Genomic DNA, 18,232 nt, shown 5'->3' with positions numbered 1-18,232 from the left:
CCAGACCCAAAAGCCAGAAACTATGGATATATATATATATATGTGTGTGTGTGTGTGTGTGTGTGTGTGTGCGTGCGCGTGTGTGTCACACAACACTTAGTGACTAAGGACATTTTGAAACAATTTCCTGATTTTATCAGTGGATGGCTGAAAATGGAGCAGCAAACTCAATGTTACATCCAGGGCGCGCACTCAGAGCCTGACTGAAAATAAAATCATGTGTGTGGTTTGTTGTGGTCTGTCTTTCGCCGTACTGGTGTGGCAGCGGAGGGGCCCAAGAGTCACTGGCAGAGTGCCGAGCTGCGGCCTCGTTGACCTTCAAAGCAGAGACGAGGGCCCTCTCCATCCTGCCAGCACCACTTGTAGCAGGAAGAGAGGCTTGTTGACAGGCCCCTAATGGCCCCTCTGGCCCACGGGAACATGGGTCGGCAGGTTAGAGCTGTTGCCCTGGCGACTACAGGCATATAGGGCAGTTAAAGAGGGTGGAAAGGATGGAAGGACATTAGGGTGGAGAGAAGACACAGGAAGGTAATCAATCATAACTGGGAGGATTCAGGCTAGTACCATGGATGGATGGAAGACAACGGTCCAGAGTTCTGCTTTACTAACACAAACTGCAGGTAGAATCAATAGGCCCATGTCTGAGTAGTTTTTACCTTGACTCATCTGAGATTTAGTTTCCGAGAAAAGTCCTCTCAAGCACAATAAACACATCTGGAAAACAGGATGAAACAAATCGAAGGGGCTTTGTAATAAAATAAGTGGCGCAGACAGAGCACCATTAAACTGAAATTTCCTCACTGAAAACAGCCGGCTTTGGCAGGTTTAAAGATTTGTCTCCCACCTCGTCGCTGCTCAGGCTGATTAACCAAGAGTCACACGTGAACAATGGCGCCGACGTTAGCCGTCAGACAAACACCGCTGCTAGAGACTGTCACTGCTGAAGACTCTCAACACCAACTACTTGTATCATTTCATATGTCTCAGTCTGTTTGCCGTCTTCCTTTTTCTCCTGCCTGACCTAATCAGGAGAAAGTTGAGGGCTTTCATCATCAACGTGGACCCCTTAATTAGCAACCGGTTGCTTTAAGCGCATGTGTAAGCATTACTGTAATGTGCAAATGTGTGTATGTACACAGCAGCGCCCATGATGACCCCTGCCTTCTCCAGTTAATCAGCAAATAAGCTGGAGGGTGAACTTTGACTCTGGCATCTGCCGATGGAGAGCTTTAATAGAAGGAGGCATTGGGCAGGTGAAGGGGGATAAACACGAGCATGGAGTCCAGAGATTAATGTCAACAGGCAACTGATTATCATTTCCTAAACCTGTTGAATAAAAGCATTTTCTTCAATGAAGTTCTCTCTCAAAAACTTTTTTATCACTAAATGTCTTCTTCTGTAATAGGAAATATTCCCATCAGGGCCACCATCAGTGGTGTGTGGGAGGAATGGGGATGGCTCCATCTCAACCACCTCAACTCAGATGTGATGGCTTTGAATTTTCTTTTTTTAAGGAAAAAAATGCTCTTAGAGACTTTGCGGCATTCCACTTCATGAGCACAAACAAACGGACGAAAAAGCCATTCTGGAGGGAGAAGTGTGTGTATGTGTGTATCTGTGTGTAAGTGTGTGTGTGTGTGTGGGGGGGGGGCATAGCAAAAAAAAAGAGCCCCTTAAAAACCTGGGAGAGATAAAGAGGGTGGGAAAGGGGAGTGAGGGGAGGGGGGGCAGGAAGGCACACAGACAGAGCTGAAAAACCAAAGTGACTCCACTACCGATAATGAGCGGATCATTTAAAAAGCTCTTCTCAATTTGCTCTGAGGAGGAGTAGAGAGACGAAAAGGCCTGAAAGGTTTTAGACATTTTTAGCAAAAAGATTGGGGGTGAGAGCACGAAATAGTTGGGGATGTGAAAAAATGTTGTCAGATGTGTGCACACGTATATGGTACACACATCAATGTATCTCACGTAGCGCAAGTCTGTCAGGTTCCCTCTCTCTCACACACACACACACTAACACGCAGTACCAATGTGTCGAGTGCAACATGTCTACGGCTGAGACTGATGTGTGTGTTTTATGACAGTATTGTGTTTTAATGCATTTTGTTGCTGTAGCAGAGAGATGGTGGTAGCTCAGTCCGTTGGGGGCTGGTTCAAAGCCCAATGTGGACCAAAATTGAAGGGTGTTCTGGTAGGGGATGCTGACAGAACAGCTTCAGAGCAATGCCGAGGTACCCTTGAGCAAGGTACCGAACACACAACTGTGATGAACTGGTGACTCATCTGGGGTCTACCCTGGCTTGGCCTGTATGCAGCTGGGATAGACTTCAGCCCCCCGCCACCAACCCCAAAAGGGATAAAGCGGTCAAGAAAATGAAACGAATACTGTAGCAGCCTGACCGATGTGTTTCAAGCTCACCTCCAGCTGCAGGATTTTGCTTCTTCAAAGTTATTCTTTGTAAAACTAGATATTTAACTCTACTGGGCGTGATCTTACTGGAGGTAATTTGTTACTTATGTAAAAGAAACATTTTATGTTAATCTCACCTGTCGACAGCTACAAGTTTAAAAACCCATTTGCAATTGTGGTCCTCGCTGCTGCCTCTTGTGGTGAGGACTGAGCATTGCATTGGTCGGTAGCTCATTCTAGAGTTCAGCGACTTCAAACCAAGATGTATTTAGACATTTTAATTATTTTTGTCAGTGTTGCATCCAGAAACATGTGACAGAAAGTACTGTGTTTGGGTTTTTAACTGTAAATCCATGAGGGCCCCTGACTCAGGTATTTCAAAACTTTCCACATTTACAGCATTTCTGTCATCCTTCTTCATCAGCCCTTCAGTTCTTTCCAGTACTCGCTCTCCCCCTTCTTCCTCCCCCATGCTCGCCTCTCTCCCCCTCTGCTCTTTCTTCTTCCCTCTCCATCTTGACACAGTACACTGAGCCTAATCGTGGATAATTGGGTGGGAGGGGCAGTGGGCCGGCCCTGCCTTTGTGTGCAAAGGGCAAGTGGTCAAGTTAATGGGGCCCTTGTGTCGAGCCAGGAGCACTCTGTCTCTCAGTGCTCTGTTCGATCACTCACTAGGCCAGTCAATCTCAGTGTCTCAGTCAACTTCTCTTTTCTTTCGGGGCTGCAGCTTTTCCCTGCTGTTTCGCTCTGCTCTCCTCTTATTTCCAGCTGTCTCACTTCCTCTTTCCTTCTTGCAGTTTCTCGTCCTCCTCCTGTGTTCTCTCTCTCTCTCTGTTTTCAGCATATCAGACCTCTTTCAAATATCAAAAGACAGATCAGAAGGTCTCGCTGCTCCATCCTTTCTGCTCACTCTCCCGCCCTCTTTCTGCCTGATAACCAGAAGAGTGAGTCTGCAGGATTAGCTGCCCACCCTCCTTCCTTTATCCTTCTCTTTTCTTTGGAAGGATAGACTGTATACATGGCTTTATATGCACGTGTGTGTGTGTGTGTGTGGTGTGTGTGTGTGTGTGTGTGTGTGTGTGTGTGTGTGTGTGTGTGTGTGTGTGTGTGTGTGTGTGTGTGTTACCTTGTCTGGAAGCAGCTTAACCTGCAAGAAGCCATTGTGTTTGAAATAGGCCACCACCGACTGGGACTTTAAGGCAACTTTATTTTATTTAACACTGAAATTTAATGAACAAAACTCAATTTCATGAAAATTTTTATGATTTTGGTTTTGTTGTCCAACATTTGTGAATTTAAAAACATAATATTGAGCTGCATTAGTGTATATTGTGCATTTCTTCTTTTCTAAACTCTCTTGAAGAAAACATCTTCTATTAAATCCACAAAGATGTACTTAGACCTCAAAATTCAACACAATAACACAGAAGAAAAATAATTACTCTGAACAGACACTTCAAAATATTTATTATTCTTATTTTATTTCTATCTGTTGATATGAAAATATAGGAGAAAAAAACATTTTAAAATTTTTTCTCCAAATTAGCTAAACAAAATTACATAAATAAAGGTGACGTTCAACTCAGTGTTGCAGATCTGACACACATTCTCCTGTAAATATTCAGAAACACCATTCTTCCTTTAGTCATCAGACGTGTGTGTGGTGAACACGCTGCACACGGCAATCTGGAAACGTTCAATTCAAATCGCTGAAAACATGATGAATAAATGAAAAGCACCAGTAATGATGATAACTGGAGGCTGAAAGGGCAAAATGTTTTTGATTCTCAGGAGAGAAGACAGAACATCAGTCAGTGGGCTTCACAGTGAGGCGTGGTCACGTGACAATGTTACATCACAGCTGATCTGGAGCACAAACGTTACCCCAAAATTAAAGGCAGTGATGAGAGGCAGCAAACAGCTAACCAACACGAGTGTTCACAGCAGCTTCACAAGCAAACTTCATGTACTTTTTTCAGTAATTAAAAAAAAGAGAAATTGCTCTTAATTTCTGGAGACACATTATTTTTAAAATGTGAATGAAACAAAAAGCAGAGAAACACTTCAAGGATAAAACAGTGCTGCCGTAAAACTCTCAAGACCATGTTGCACAACGTTAAATGATATCAGGTAACCTACAGTGAAGTGCCAATATCCATGGTGATGTTGCTGTAGAAGCTGATATGTGCTGCTCCTGGACCCTAAAAACTGCACCTTTGCATGAAAATAGCTTCATGTGTTAATTTGCTACTGTGAGAAATGAAAAAATGTTATAAATGTCGACCTCAGACTGGGTTAAATTAGAATTGATTAACTGAGGAAAGAAAAGAAAAGCGTGAGACGGAACAGGCAGCTCCGTATTCTGAGATAGTTTATAAATTACAGCTGGATTAAATGCTGGGATAATAATATGGGTTAATATTTGGACCAGCTGACTAAACTAATGCGTCCAGAGGTGACGGAGCAAAATCTAATAAACTTACAAATGACAAGACTGACAAGATGGATTATTGAAAAAAATTATTCAAATAAAGCGGTGCAAGAAGACAGCAATAACTAAACGACTGACCAAACTAGCCAGTCGGGTCAGTGGTAATAAGTGATCGTCAATTAAAACATTCTGAAGAGGGCCAGTTGATTCAAAGTTGGAGCAGCTCAGCGAATAGTTGTAAAAAGGTCGGTTGATGGAGCTCTTTGGCCAGTTCGGCTAAACTTTGAGACCTTTTATCGCGCTGCCTCACTGCCGGAACACATCAGCTCTGGCACCAATGCATCGCCAATCTCCAAAAAGCACAAGGCATTGTGGCGTGAAGACCTGTGAAAACTCTTACTTTGGTTTACTGAGCCTGGCTGATGAGCTGAGCTCCTTTGGTCAGGGTGACGAGGAGGGGATAGTGGATGTTGTCGTCGTACACTTCCTTTCCTTGCCTTAGCATCTGAAACACACGTGACAGAAGTCTATTCAATGCATCTGAAACGGCTGTTCTGCAGACTCCTGACAAACAACTGATCAGTTTTATGAGTGAACGCTTCAGTCGCCTTTACAGGTACTTTAACATGACCTCCACCTGCTGGATGTCACATTGGGAGAGTCCATTAAGCTCAGCATTGATCTGGAAGAAGCAGTATTGGATAGAACAATCCAAGAAATCACTGAAAGTGGTTACAGGTCCAAGGTTCAGCCCGTTATTATTTCAAGGAAGTGTGGCCACATCTGTGTCGCAGTTACCGTCAGGTGGGAACCCACACAGATGCAGGAATCTTTACTGCATAGCTGAAAAGGTTTTTACCAGTCAGATAGGTGACCAGTCCAGGTCCAGAGCGCTCCGGGCAGGGCTTCGCAGGGCGTTCATGTCATGGCCATTCGGTGACCTTTTAAGCAGACTTAGCACTTTTGGCATACACCAGATAATCGGCTGGCTCCGAGTCTGGCCAAGTTCATGGGTTAGTGAGAAACTGTGACTGTATGTTGGAGAACTTCATGTCTACACCACCCTGCTCTTCTTCCTCCCCTTTTATACTAAATTTGATGAAACTACTTCGGGTTCCTCCCACTATTCCCCAGTTTCCTTCATGTGTGTTATCTTCCTGTAGCCACTGCTTCTGGAGGGAGTCTGTGGTAAACCTGGGACCACCAGAGAGAGACACAGAGGGGGAGAGAGAGGTGGAAAGAGAGGGGGGGGCCCAGGGGGTAGTTGGTTGGGTGTGGAGGGGCAGCTGTCTGCCCCGCTGTGCTAAGCCTGCTGCAGGGACCACAGCCAGCATTCACATTCAAATGCTGCCAGGCGGAAGGAGCAAGGAAGCGATAGACGGAGGGAGGGAGAGAGAGGGATGGAGAGAGAGGGATGGAGGGGGCCTTAACACGGTGAGGGCTGAGAGCTCGCAGAGGTGAAAAGTTTAACAAGCAAAGCTGTTCCTCCTGATCGTAGGCTGCCTAATCAGCTTCATGGGTGGCTGGCTAAATCGGCTCTCAACCCGACATCCCCCAGCTCCCACCTCGTCCTCGCTGCCCCAAAGTCTTCTCTGTTTTCGGCTTTAAGGTGCAAGTTGTTTATTTTAGGTACTTCCTTGTCTCTACCTGTCCACCCCTGCTCCTACAGCCTGGAGAAAAGGCCGACAGGGGTAAGAGAGAGAAGAGCGGGTTCTGAGAGGAGGGATGAAGTGGACGCTCGGGTCTCCCTCAGCAGGATTAGGAAACAGAGAATGAGCGACTGGTTGGATGGAGAGACGAGTAGAGGAAGGGATAGAGGGACAGGCTTGAATAAACAGAGAAGTGGTTGGTGGTGTAGGAAATAGGAAGATAGTAGGGAGAGGGAGGAGGGTTAAGGAAGAGATGTTGGAGAAAGGGGGAGGCAGCTGGGGGGGGGGGGGGGGGTAAAGGAGCAACCCTGAGAGGAGGAGGAGGGAAGAGTGTGAGTGCATGGACACATTGGGGATACTATGTATGCATGTGAAAGAGACGCTGGATAGACACATGTACACACATGCTGCTGATGTGTGTGTGCACGTGTGTGTGTGTGAGAGAGAGAGAGTGTGAGTGAGAAATTAAAATTCATGACTCTCTCTTCACAACCATTTGAGTAACAAGATTAAGATGGCGGGTTAGAAAATAGCGCTGGCATTATCAGGCTGCTTGCAGTCCCTCCAGCTGCTTGCCTCTCTACTCCACAACAGTGGGGATAAGAGGATAACGCGCAAGCCCTGTCTGCCCGTCCCAGCACACGACACACACACACACACGTACACACACAGGGCCTGCAGAAAAGCTGCCTCTTGTGTGTTTGCATCAGAAGGCAAAAGTGTGCAACTGTTTGGTAAACTGCAGAGAAGCGAGGTGGGGGTCTAGAGATGGTTTCTAAAGAATCAGTAAAAACACTCTCGCTTCTTCCATCTCTATCACCCCACACACACACACACACACACACACACTTAAAGCGGGCAATATATTCCAAACAAAATAAAAAATCTGACGTGTTGACTCTGGCGCCGGGATGCCAGAATAGACGCAAACAAACAGGGTTATGTTGATTTAATAGCATTCGTGCCAGCTGGAGAAAACAGAGATTTGTGGGAGCATGAGAACTTAACGGAGCCTTAATCACACACATGGAAAGCCCAAATGAGCCCACAAAATGAATATATATATACATTTTAAAGTGTTTTCCTGCAATTATATGACCTGAAATGTGTGCACATTCTTAAAGCAAGATTATCCAACAAGCACATTTAAAAAGTGACACAAAAAAGTGACAGTTGTGATTTGAAAGCCTGTTAGTACATGTACAATATTGCCCCTTTACCAAAGAAATTTGTGAAACTTTAGATAAAACAATCAATCAAACATGCCCAAATTCAAATTAAATTCATACTAATATTAATATATTAGAAATAAATAATAAAATAACTATTCTGAATCTGACTCAGAATCATTGCACATTTTCTGGTAGTTATTTCATTACTTCAAGAGGCAACATTTTCAGCGACTTCCCTGATTTGTGTCTCTCCTTGCGTTCTGATCCACCCACTGTACAGCCAAAGAAAAATAATCTCTAGTGCAAATGAGTAGCAGCTGCTCATTTAGATGTATGTCTGACCATTCTTCTCTCTCTCCCTCTCTCTCTCTCACACACACAGACACACACACACACACACATACACACACAAAACAGCTCTATCACAATCCCACACAGACCAGGCATCACTCAGACACCACGTTGGCCAGACATTACACACAAACACACACCCCTGTGTGATGATATCAGAGTGAAACATGCATTACTGCCGTACATACATACACACGCGCGGACGATCACGCAGGGAATGTCCAGAGTGTTCATCAGAAGATAAGACGAAGAGACTTAATCACCTTCAGATGTGAGGGGACACTTCAGCCTTCAGCCCTCCTCCTATTCGCATGCATCCCCTGACCCCACTGCTGTGTGTGTGTGTGTGTGTGGTGTGTGTGTGTGTGTGTGGTGTGGTGTGTGTGTGTGTGTGTGAGAGAGAGAGAGAGAGAGAGAGAGAGAGGGAGAGAGAGAAAAGTATGCATTTCCACAGAAACTGGTGGGACCCCCAGCATACTGAGGGAAGGAAGAAAGGAAATATAATTTGAGTGTGATTTTTTTCCTACCACCATTATCACTGTAAAGGTGCTGTTGTCAAGCTACTCTCATCACTTAAATAGACCTGAGTGGCAATTTTCCCAAACAGCTGAGGTGCTTCCCATTAGGTTTATTCATACTCTGTATTATGAGGTGTTGTAGTCCTATCAATTATCTCCACAGCCTTTCCAAATTGAGTTCTATTTATTTTAAATTTATGAGACTGTAGCATCCACCTTAATCTGACTGACATTAGTTTTTTCTTCTTCTTTGCTGCTGTTGCTCCTACTTTTTCTCTGAGCTTTCCTGAACGCCACTCACAGTGGGCAAGGCTTGAAAATCCCATTTTACCTCATGTCCATGTAATAAAACGTCTGAAAAGAGACTTGAATGTTAAATAAACATGTATGGTTTTAATACTTTTGGACCATAAACATAGACGATGCTGCAGAAGTCCAAGATATTGCAATGCCTGACCTGCTCAGCAGGAATCGGAACATTTATGCCAAGAATAGTGAGCCTGTCACAAAGCCAGATTGCGATATAGAATGTGCAAGGTGCTGTGATGTTAAGGAGAGCAGAAGTGACATTTTCCTTGCTGAGGTGCAGGCCAATTTAACAGGCACTTTAATGGCCAGTCAGTCCGATTGTTCCACTAGTGTAAGTGAACATGTGTGCACCAATTTAGCCCATTCCTTGCTGTCCTGTTCTTTGGAACTGTGTGTGTAATGGAGTTAACAGCTGGACACCACTTTTTTTCCCAACACTGCCTTCTTGTGATTTCCTGTCACTCCTTTTTTTCTTGTCAATGCTCTTTTTGCTCTCACCGTGATGCTTTAAGGCAGCTTGTTTTAGCTTTAGTGTGAGTTACGAGATGCCACAAAATGTCAAATCAGGTTGTCTTTATATAGATGACCATACAAGATATTCTGCATATTTAGGGTATATCAGCAGATTTACACCCACATAATCGACGCCCTGCTTATTCTCTTCTGTACTTGCAAACAGTTTAAAAACTAAATTAAACACTAAAAATTGTCCTCATTCATTTTCACATTTTTCTGTCGTTTTTGTTGAGTTGGGCTCATTCTCTGGGAGGGTTTCATACCTTTAGGTGCACATCCATGACCTGAGCATCATACTGCTGCTGCTGAGCGACATCCAGTCCTGCCTGCTGGGCCAGCTGACAGAACAGGCTCAGGGTTCTGCCCCGCTGCGGGGCAAACACCAGCGCCATGCCCTGGATACAGTTATGAAAGATAATACACTTATGGGTTTTTCACACATATTTTCCAACTATTTGCTCAATGAAACACAATTAATAAATTAATTATCTTAAATGCATGTATGAATTATAAATGTTTTTTTTAAATCCAAATTTTCCAATTGTACACTGTGTTGATCATATATTTCTGGATTAAATGGGACAAAGAGGGATGCCAACAGAACAGGAGAGAAAACAGCAGGATGAGTCCATTTCCAGATGATCCATCAGTGATGGAACGCAGTCCCAAAAACCATCAAAAGCTAACAAACAGAATTCCCCCAGTATATCAGCTGATTAAAGGATATAGGCCACCAGAGGGACCACCTTTGCCAGGAAAAAACAAATTAGTGCCATTAGATGGGAGAACTAATTGCTTTGTTAATTGCTTAATCAGCTTAGTGAATTATTAAATATTTGGCAAAGCCTGTTGTTGCATCGGCATCTGATGGCCAACGCTCAGACTGTATTAGCTCAGGATTTATCTCCGGTGGATTAAAGAAAGGGCGACATCCGTCGTAACACCCAGATGTACAGCAGTGGACAGACGTCACGTCTGCCGGTCCACCACGGCAGCTCAGGGACCTGCCATCCACACCCAGGTCAGCCACAACCGGGCAGCAACTGGGCAAACTATCGGCAATATAATCAATATTTCTGCCACATCCCACAAGAAATGATGCATATTTAATCCAACAAAGAGTTTTGTGTTGAGAGTTTAATTAAATATGATCAAGAAGGGTTATCTTCTGATAGTGATGTCTTTTCTGTTTTTGTACCCGTCGGGCTTCTGTACCCAATAAAAGCAGCCCTCTCCCCCAGATGAATAGAAACCTCAGCTCTATCTGTTCCATCCTTTCTGATTTTTTCCCCTCATTTACTTTGGCTGTCACAGCATGGGGTCTTATCGAGGGGCCAAAAGGGAGAGGTTGGGCCGGCTTTATGATTAAGAGGCGGGGGGAGGAGGGGGTGGCAGAGATCAGAGCGTCACATTCAAGTTTTCAATAAACATTAAAGCATTACAAGATATTAATCAGACTATCAATGTGTACAGGGGTGAGGCCTAATTATGATCAAGAAGAGTAGGTGATGAATTAGGGGAGGGGGAGAAGCAGAGACCTACAGTAGACATACACACACACAGACACACACACACACACACACACTTACAGTGGGTTGTAGCAATCTCCTTATAGCATCAACCAGGCAGGCTCTGTACTGGTCGAGAAACAAACTGGGAGGAAGAGGGAGAGTCAGGTTAGAATAGATTCTTATGATGGCAGCTGCAGATAAAGCTGCCAGCTATTTATTTTCTTTTGTTCACATAAATCAGGACGAAGGGAAAAAACAATTTGCATGAGTAAGATGCTCCTCCTCTTTGTTTACAGTGTGGGTTTTCGCCTCGGCCTGTGATCGAAGGGAGAACTGAGAGGAATGCAGAACACCCTGAGGTACAGGGAACCACCACACGGTTCCCTCAAAGAAGGCAGAAGGTACAGTAATAAAATCTGTGTTTTGTTCCTGTTGCGGGAACCATTACGAGCCCATTTTGAGCATATGGATGCAGAAAAGTGCAGAAAACTTACTGGACTCAAGTTCACGTCCAAGTTAAGTTTGACTGAACACAGAAACAGAGACCAAAGAACCAAACTGGACCCGTTTAATCATTTCAAACAAAGAACAATTTTAGACCTGCTTCTAGCCCACAAGTGCAAAAAAAAATCTATTACGGTGTGTGTGTGTGTGGGTATGGGTGTGGGTGTGGGTGTGGGTGTGGGTGTGTGTGTGTGTGTGTGTACCCATTTTCCCAGAGTAGAGTAATTTGACTAAAAAGCAACAATAAACTGCAGGTTCAGCATAATCCCTCACATCCGTCCAACTGGCCTGTGTGGAGGCTGCAACTTTCCAATCACATCATCTGACCTTCAACGACAGACGTACGTCACCAGTTCTCTCGGCGTACATGACTTTTTTCTCTCTTTTTCAGGAATAACAATAAAAAAGCAACATCTCTGTGACTGAAAACCAGGATGGGTGTACGTATGTTTAAAGTTTATTGTTCTTCTAAGGTTAAACAGAGGTGCGAAGTTTATTTGACTTGAAAGGTGAGAGGGTTGCGATTGGTTTATTTTACCACAGATATCAGTTCACAGGAAAAGTGAGTGGTAAAGCAAACAAGGAAGTGAGGTAGTTGGGTGGAGGTGACAGCTGTAACACAGGCAGACACAAACAGACTGGGAGCAGGGGAAGGACACAGTGTCAAGAAGAGGACAATAGGTCCTGATGTTAATGCCCAGATGACTTGGTGCCCATCGAGGAGAGGACGTCTGGGTTCTGAAAAGCATCACTGACCCAACGCTAGTCTGCCCACTTCAGCTGTACCCACACAACACCAGCTTGGAGACGACAGCCAGACTGTGGGAAATCAACACTTATGGACCCAACTGTAAACTCTGAGCAGTGACAAGTCTCCAGCAGCTCACGTCTTTTTATTAAAGGACAGCTGTGTCTCACGAGGTGGCGTTTTGGTTTATCTATCTCTACTGTCAGACACTCAGAGGAAAGTATTATTCAAAAGAATAAAAGCTTTAATGATGCATGGAAATGAGGTTTAAACACAGAAAAAAAAGTAAATGTATTAGGAATACAAAACCACTATTTGCATAAAGTTAATCAATCTTTTTTTGTTTTAGTTTCTGGCTTCACCTCTCTGAACAAATTGCCTTGTGCATAATAAATCACTTTCTTTGAGCCGCTGCGACCTGCTGCTGACAGCTGATTACACTATCTGCTGTAAAACCACAGTTTAATAATATCACTGTAATTATTTGGGTCACTTTAGGGTCACCTCTGGTACCCGGAGCATGTCAGAATTCCATTGTCTCACGCTGACGGCTCCCACCCACGACAAGGGACCAAACTGCAGTCAAAACTAACAGGAGGTCAAAGGGCGCGGCAGAGGGTTGTGTGTGAGCTATATTTGTCTGCATACACATGTGTGTGAACATTAAGGATGTCAGGGGTGAGACCTTGGAAATGCATGACATTGTCTAAAGACCGGTGTTTATTTGTTTCCATTACTGGTGTCTGAAACCCACCACTCATTGCAAATTTTGTGCCACAGCCGTGCACTGAGTAGCAAGTTTAATCAGTTTTACTCTCGATTTTTGCCTCCACTGTTGAAAATGATGAGTATCCAGTAAAATTCCAGATCAATCACAGTTTTCGCTTAGTATCAATCAATAGAGTTTTGATGGTCATGTTCATAGACTGTGGATATCCTGTTCAGCGCCATTTCAGCAGTGTGCATGCGTGAGTGCCCACATGTGATAGTGTGTGTGTGTGTGTGTGTGTGGGTGTGTGTGTGTGTGTGTGTGTGTGTCACAAACAGGGTTTTATCTCAGCGCTCACACACGGGCAGATTTTGGAGAAAGCAGACATGCTAACCTCACAGCCAAAGCTCCTCTGCCACCTATGTGGCCACTTCAGGAATCCCCCGTCTCTCTAACAACCACACACAAACATACACACGTGCGCACAAACACACTCAGCTGCTGTCTGTCTGCTGTTTGTGACAGAACTGCAGATATATAAATGCGGGAGCTTCAGCCATCCTTAATTTTCCTCTTTCTCTCCTACAATCTCCGCTTTTTCTCCACAACTATTCAGTGATTCCGCTCTTGCAACCAGCCACCACCACTGTCATCACCTCAATCAAGATAATCTGACTTTCTCCAAACCCTCCATCCACAAGTTTCCACTCACAACGGCATCTTCTTATTACCTCCAGGCTCCTGTTTTCGTTCCAGCAACACATTTTCCCACAATTAACTCAAAAAGGAACTCTTCACTAAAGTGAGCTGTTCTAGCACTCCCTGCTTTACATTTACTCCTCTGTTTTAACCTGCAGATGTAATAGGACCCTCTGGAGGGAGCTGGAAATGACTCATCATTTTGTTATTTGCTGCTTTTACAACCATTTTCTTTCAACATCTTTAGAACCTAAATTTAGAACAAATTCTGTTAATTGGATAAAAAAAACATACACTTTAAATCAAACAGCCACTTCAGAATAAAATACTACATTTTTAACAAAAAACGCAGCACTACTTTGAATCAATCTCTTGCTATGACATTTAAGGCAGCAATACTCTGACATGTAATTTTGGACTGGCTCAGATTTTTCCCAGATGTGACATCACATAAGGAGGCATCTGAGGCATCATAATGACAGTGGTGCAATTGATGAACTCAAGGAAGTAGTAAATGGCAGAAGACAGATATTTTCCAGCACTTATTAACTATCAAATGTACAATGCTCTTTAGTTGTTCTGCTTATTATCAGCTCCGCAAGGACGGACAGGATATAGCAAAAAGTTCATACATAATAGATGACTGATTTACAATCTCAGAATCCCGTCCTCACTCCTCCTCTCTGCCCTCCATCTTCTCAGCAGTGGGTCTGCTGCTAACAGTAAGAGCTATAATTAATCGGAATGGAAGCTGCGTTGTTGACCTTTTTGTAGGTGATCATCATCACGGCCAGCCTTTTAATCGGTCAGGCATCAATCCTCAACCGCCGTTGCCGCAATTATCGCGCAATCGCTTGCTGACGCACTGTACATGCACACAAAAGATGGCAGATGTAACCAGAACGTCTCAACGCTGCATTGGAGCGTGCAGCAAAACCTGAGATGGGAAAGAAACTGCGCTCTAAAAGCTGTACAGAATCGTACCCCCGCTCTGGGCTTCTGACAGTCAGACAAATACTGTACGTGCAGGTAGACTTTTCCACTGTAATATCCTCTATTAGCTGCCTGCTCTCTTTCTCTCTCTCTGCATGTTATACCTGACTATTACCTGAAATGACCATGACATTAAAATAACGATAACGGCATTTGCTAATGGTGCACTTAGCACGAGCGCACACCCCCATGCAGTTAAGTACACACATACACAAGATTTCTTTTTCATGTTTGTGCAGCTGGTAAATAGTCCAGTACTTTCGCTTCAATCCAAGTCGTGTTCTTGTTCACATCGTGTGTGCCAGTCAAAGTAACTGTCAGCGTCTGTGCTGAAGTGCACAGGTATTTAAATAGATGCAAACGAACATTTCCAAAAAAATAAGGGTGCGTGTAATGAAGTACAAGCAGTTGTGTCGCTGTAAGTTGCCAATCGTTTAGACATTTTCAATCTTTGAAAATGAATTTAAATGAAAGTATGTTCCATTCTGTTACAGCACTTTCAAGAAAACAGGTGCTTTTGTCACTTACCACAATGATATCCAGCCAACCCAAAAGAGTTTTATCACATTTTTCTTTTCTCTGGTAGAATTTTCAGATGTTTACATCACAGGATCAAGGACACAATCATTGCAATAAGCAAGATATGTTCACATTTTACCAACAATCATTACTCTGTTTGTGTATGTCTGTGAAAACTAGTCAAGGTCACACAGTTGATCAGAAAGAAAAGAAAGCAAATGAATAGAAGGTGGAGCAGTGACGCGTTACAGCTCCTTTCCTCTTGCAGGATGCACAGAAACATTCCTGAGGCCTTTTACCTCCTGCCGCACAAATACAGCAAATGTAATCCTTGAGTGACCACAAGATCTACATTTCAATGAGTACTGGGCTAATTGTCATGTTTATGTTCTCTATCTCTCCATCTCCATCTCTGCTCCTCCCTCGCGTCTTCCTTTATCTTACTGTCTCTCTCCTTGTCAAGGCGCAATTATTTGCAATTTGCCTAAGTCATCCATTTGACGGGACACCAAGCATGAAAACGGGGCAATTTGGTGTAAAATGGAGGCAGGCAAGGGTCTAAGCATATGCAAGCGTGTGTGGAGAAAGCTGAGAAAGGTCCAGCTGCTGGTGGGGGGGCCAGGCAGGAACCATCAAGACATAAAAGTGAAAATTAAAGTCGTGAACATGCACGCGCTGTCTGCATGTTTGTGTGTGCGTGTGTGCGTACCTACCAGTCTGCACACAAGATGGTGTTAAAGTGACCCTCCAGTGCCGAAACGTCTGACTCGCAGTCCCACCTCACGACCCTGCAGGAACACATCAAAAATGACCCGTGCAGACATGCAGGACAGACATACAGGAGCCAATTTGTGATGTTACAGGAATATAAATAAAATTCTTTTTTTCCCGAGCAATTATCTTCATTGTGATTTGATAACGAGTGACACTGTTGCTTTTTTTGTCCCTTTTCCTACAGATGTATTCGTGTCCATCCTAACTGTTCATCTCTAAAGACGCTGGATTCTGCTGACTCGTTAAAGTGGTTTTCATCTCCGGAGGTAATTTTGTGGTTAAATTGTGTTGAGCTGATGCCACATCTATTTTTTCAGCTCCCTCTCTCATGGGCTGTTAGGCAGAGAGGGATTATTAATTAGGCATTATTAACAGTCAGTAAACAAACATTAGGCCCTGCTAGAAACACAATCCCCGTGCCCAGCAGGGGGTCGTAACATACGCATACACATGCGTATGCCCAATCATATGACAAGCCCCTCCCTCTCCCTCCTGTGGTCCAATCAAATTGTGGCCTTTGCCCTCTCTTGCCAGGCAGTGATGACAGCGAGCATAATCTGAAAAGAAAACAATCTAAGTAATTCAGCCTAATTACACGTTTACTTTTTCACTCCATCTTCCACTCATGTAAATATGAGGAAAGTGAAAGCTTGAAGCGGGAAAGGATATTTTTCTGTTGTTGTTATGTCTTTTTTGGGTTATGAAGTCTTCATGCGTGTGTGAGTGCGTGCCTGTGTATAAATATCTTCCTTGAGTTACTCAAATACAGACAAAAGAAAAGACATGAAGTCTGTGCATATAAACACATAAAAAAAAACCTTCTTTGTAACTAATGAATCTCTGGCTGATATTGTGTCACACTTGGCTAAGTGATGTGTGCTTGTCTTCTACTTGATTTCAGTGGTAAAATGCACAGGAGGCAAAGCTTAATCTATACCTCAAGTCTTACCTGGCAGATACACGAGTTGACCCAAACTTCCCGGCTTGCTCGTTTCTCTCAACCAACTCTCGAACATCTGACATTGTGTGGTCAAGAATTCATCTCTTTAAGACTGTTTTTCATCTTTACTTTCCAATATCATGAGAAATTCATTTTTGCTTTTATTTGACCATATGAAACATGTATAGGAGAGAAAATGAAATAAACTCTCACATGGGGATAACAAGAAAAACAAGTGAAAACCCACAAAATCTCTGAGCTCAAATTTTTGATTACAGGATACTCTTGGCTCTTTACTACCAAAGAGGTTCCAGGTCTGCTTCAGAACCAGTGTTTTGTTTTTTTCACCACCTAAGCACCAGACAACCTGCTTTCCGGGAAAGCACCTACTTCAAGTGGTCAAAGCCAAGAACTGATGGCACAGTGGGTCACCTGGGCAGGGTTGCAGACAAAAACCGGAACAGCGAAAGCTATAAACTGTCATTTTTACAATGGCTGCAGCCGGTTGGCCCCTGGTTGGGACCAGTTAAGCACTGGCTCTAGTACCAGCACTGAACTAAGACTAGCGGTAGGTTGTTTTTGGTGGAAAACTGAAACCTCAACAGATATGACAAATAAGATATTTAGATATTTATTACTGTTAAATAGCAAAACAAGCATTCAGCTGAGCATATAGATGAACTAACGTTGCAACTGTCAAACTTCAAACCAAAACACATTTAATGCACCAAATCGGGTGTGTTATAATAAAAAAGGAGGACACACTTGGTGGTCACCCACCGTGAGCGGAGCTGATCTCCTCAGATAGAGAGGCAGACTGCAGAAAAAGATCACAGCAGCCTAAGTTGGATCAATGGGAAGGCTTTTAACCACGGATACACAACTCACACTGTTCCTAACACACACATACAGACACATGCAGATGAAGGAGGGTGATTGATGTCAAGTTGTCTAGTAATACACTGGCTTGTGAGGTTGCAAAGCAATTCAATTAGGATTTCCTTGTCTTTAAAGCCTGCAAAGAGTGAGACAAATCCAATCAACAAAGACAGAGAGTAGGAATGTGTGATAAGTTGGTGGAGGGATTGAGCTGGAGAAGCAATCCAAAATCAAAGAGGCCTCCCGGACCTCTGCACGCCGACATAAAGGTCATCGAGCATTTATACGCGAGCGGACACCTACACATGAAGGAGGAGATACAGGGATTCCAGCTGGACACCTGTGCATCTGTGTGTTATGCACAGGGATGATGGAGAGCAGCTTACAGTAATCTCATCACCAACACACCAAGAGGGAAGAGGTCAACCTATGCGCGTGCACGTGCACGCACACGTGCGCAAACACACACACAGGTTGAACAAAGAACTGTAGAAAGAATAAAAGGGAAGAGTTGAAAGACATTTGTGTAATACTGAACATTAAAGTAGAAGAAAAATTGCTCCCATCCCTAGTAGCAACCAATTACATGGATTAATCATT

The 18,232-nt window shown here is 43.8% G+C and overlaps 1 protein-coding gene and 1 long non-coding RNA gene across 7 annotated transcripts in view; one reads left to right on the top strand and one right to left on the bottom strand.

Moving 5' to 3' along the window:
* Positions 1-3,860: 3,860 nt before the first annotated feature.
* Positions 3,861-18,232, bottom strand: part of camkmt (calmodulin-lysine N-methyltransferase) — a 61,216-nt gene continuing 46,844 nt past the window's right edge. For 3 of the 5 annotated variants that reach the window (XM_057047579.1, XM_057047580.1, XM_057047582.1), the window contains exons 7-11: positions 16,763-16,829; positions 15,753-15,827; positions 10,946-11,009; positions 9,620-9,751; positions 3,861-5,346 (exon numbers count right to left, since the gene is read on the bottom strand). In XM_057047579.1, the coding sequence (XP_056903559.1) occupies positions 5,248-5,346; positions 9,620-9,751; positions 10,946-11,009; positions 15,753-15,827; positions 16,763-16,829 (437 nt within the window). In that variant the 3' untranslated portion in view covers positions 3,861-5,247. The other 2 variants (XM_057047583.1, XM_057047581.1) reach the window with 2 other exon arrangements.
* On the top strand, positions 10,755-17,345 carry LOC130533858 (uncharacterized). 2 transcript variants are annotated; one of them, XR_008952686.1, is made up of 4 exons: positions 10,755-11,268; positions 11,763-11,811; positions 15,998-16,079; positions 16,715-17,345. It is a non-coding gene; the product is annotated as an uncharacterized LOC130533858 (long non-coding RNA). The 2 variants fall into 2 exon arrangements; XR_008952687.1 differs by lacking the exon at positions 16,715-17,345 and having other exon boundaries at positions 15,998-16,108.

This window comes from Takifugu flavidus, chromosome 11 (assembly GCF_003711565.1).
Source record: "Takifugu flavidus isolate HTHZ2018 chromosome 11, ASM371156v2, whole genome shotgun sequence".
In the NCBI taxonomy this organism is placed as follows: domain Eukaryota; kingdom Metazoa; phylum Chordata; class Actinopteri; order Tetraodontiformes; family Tetraodontidae; genus Takifugu; species Takifugu flavidus.
Note: the sequence above shows the minus strand (reverse complement) of the source record. Positions and strands in the feature narration are given on the sequence as shown.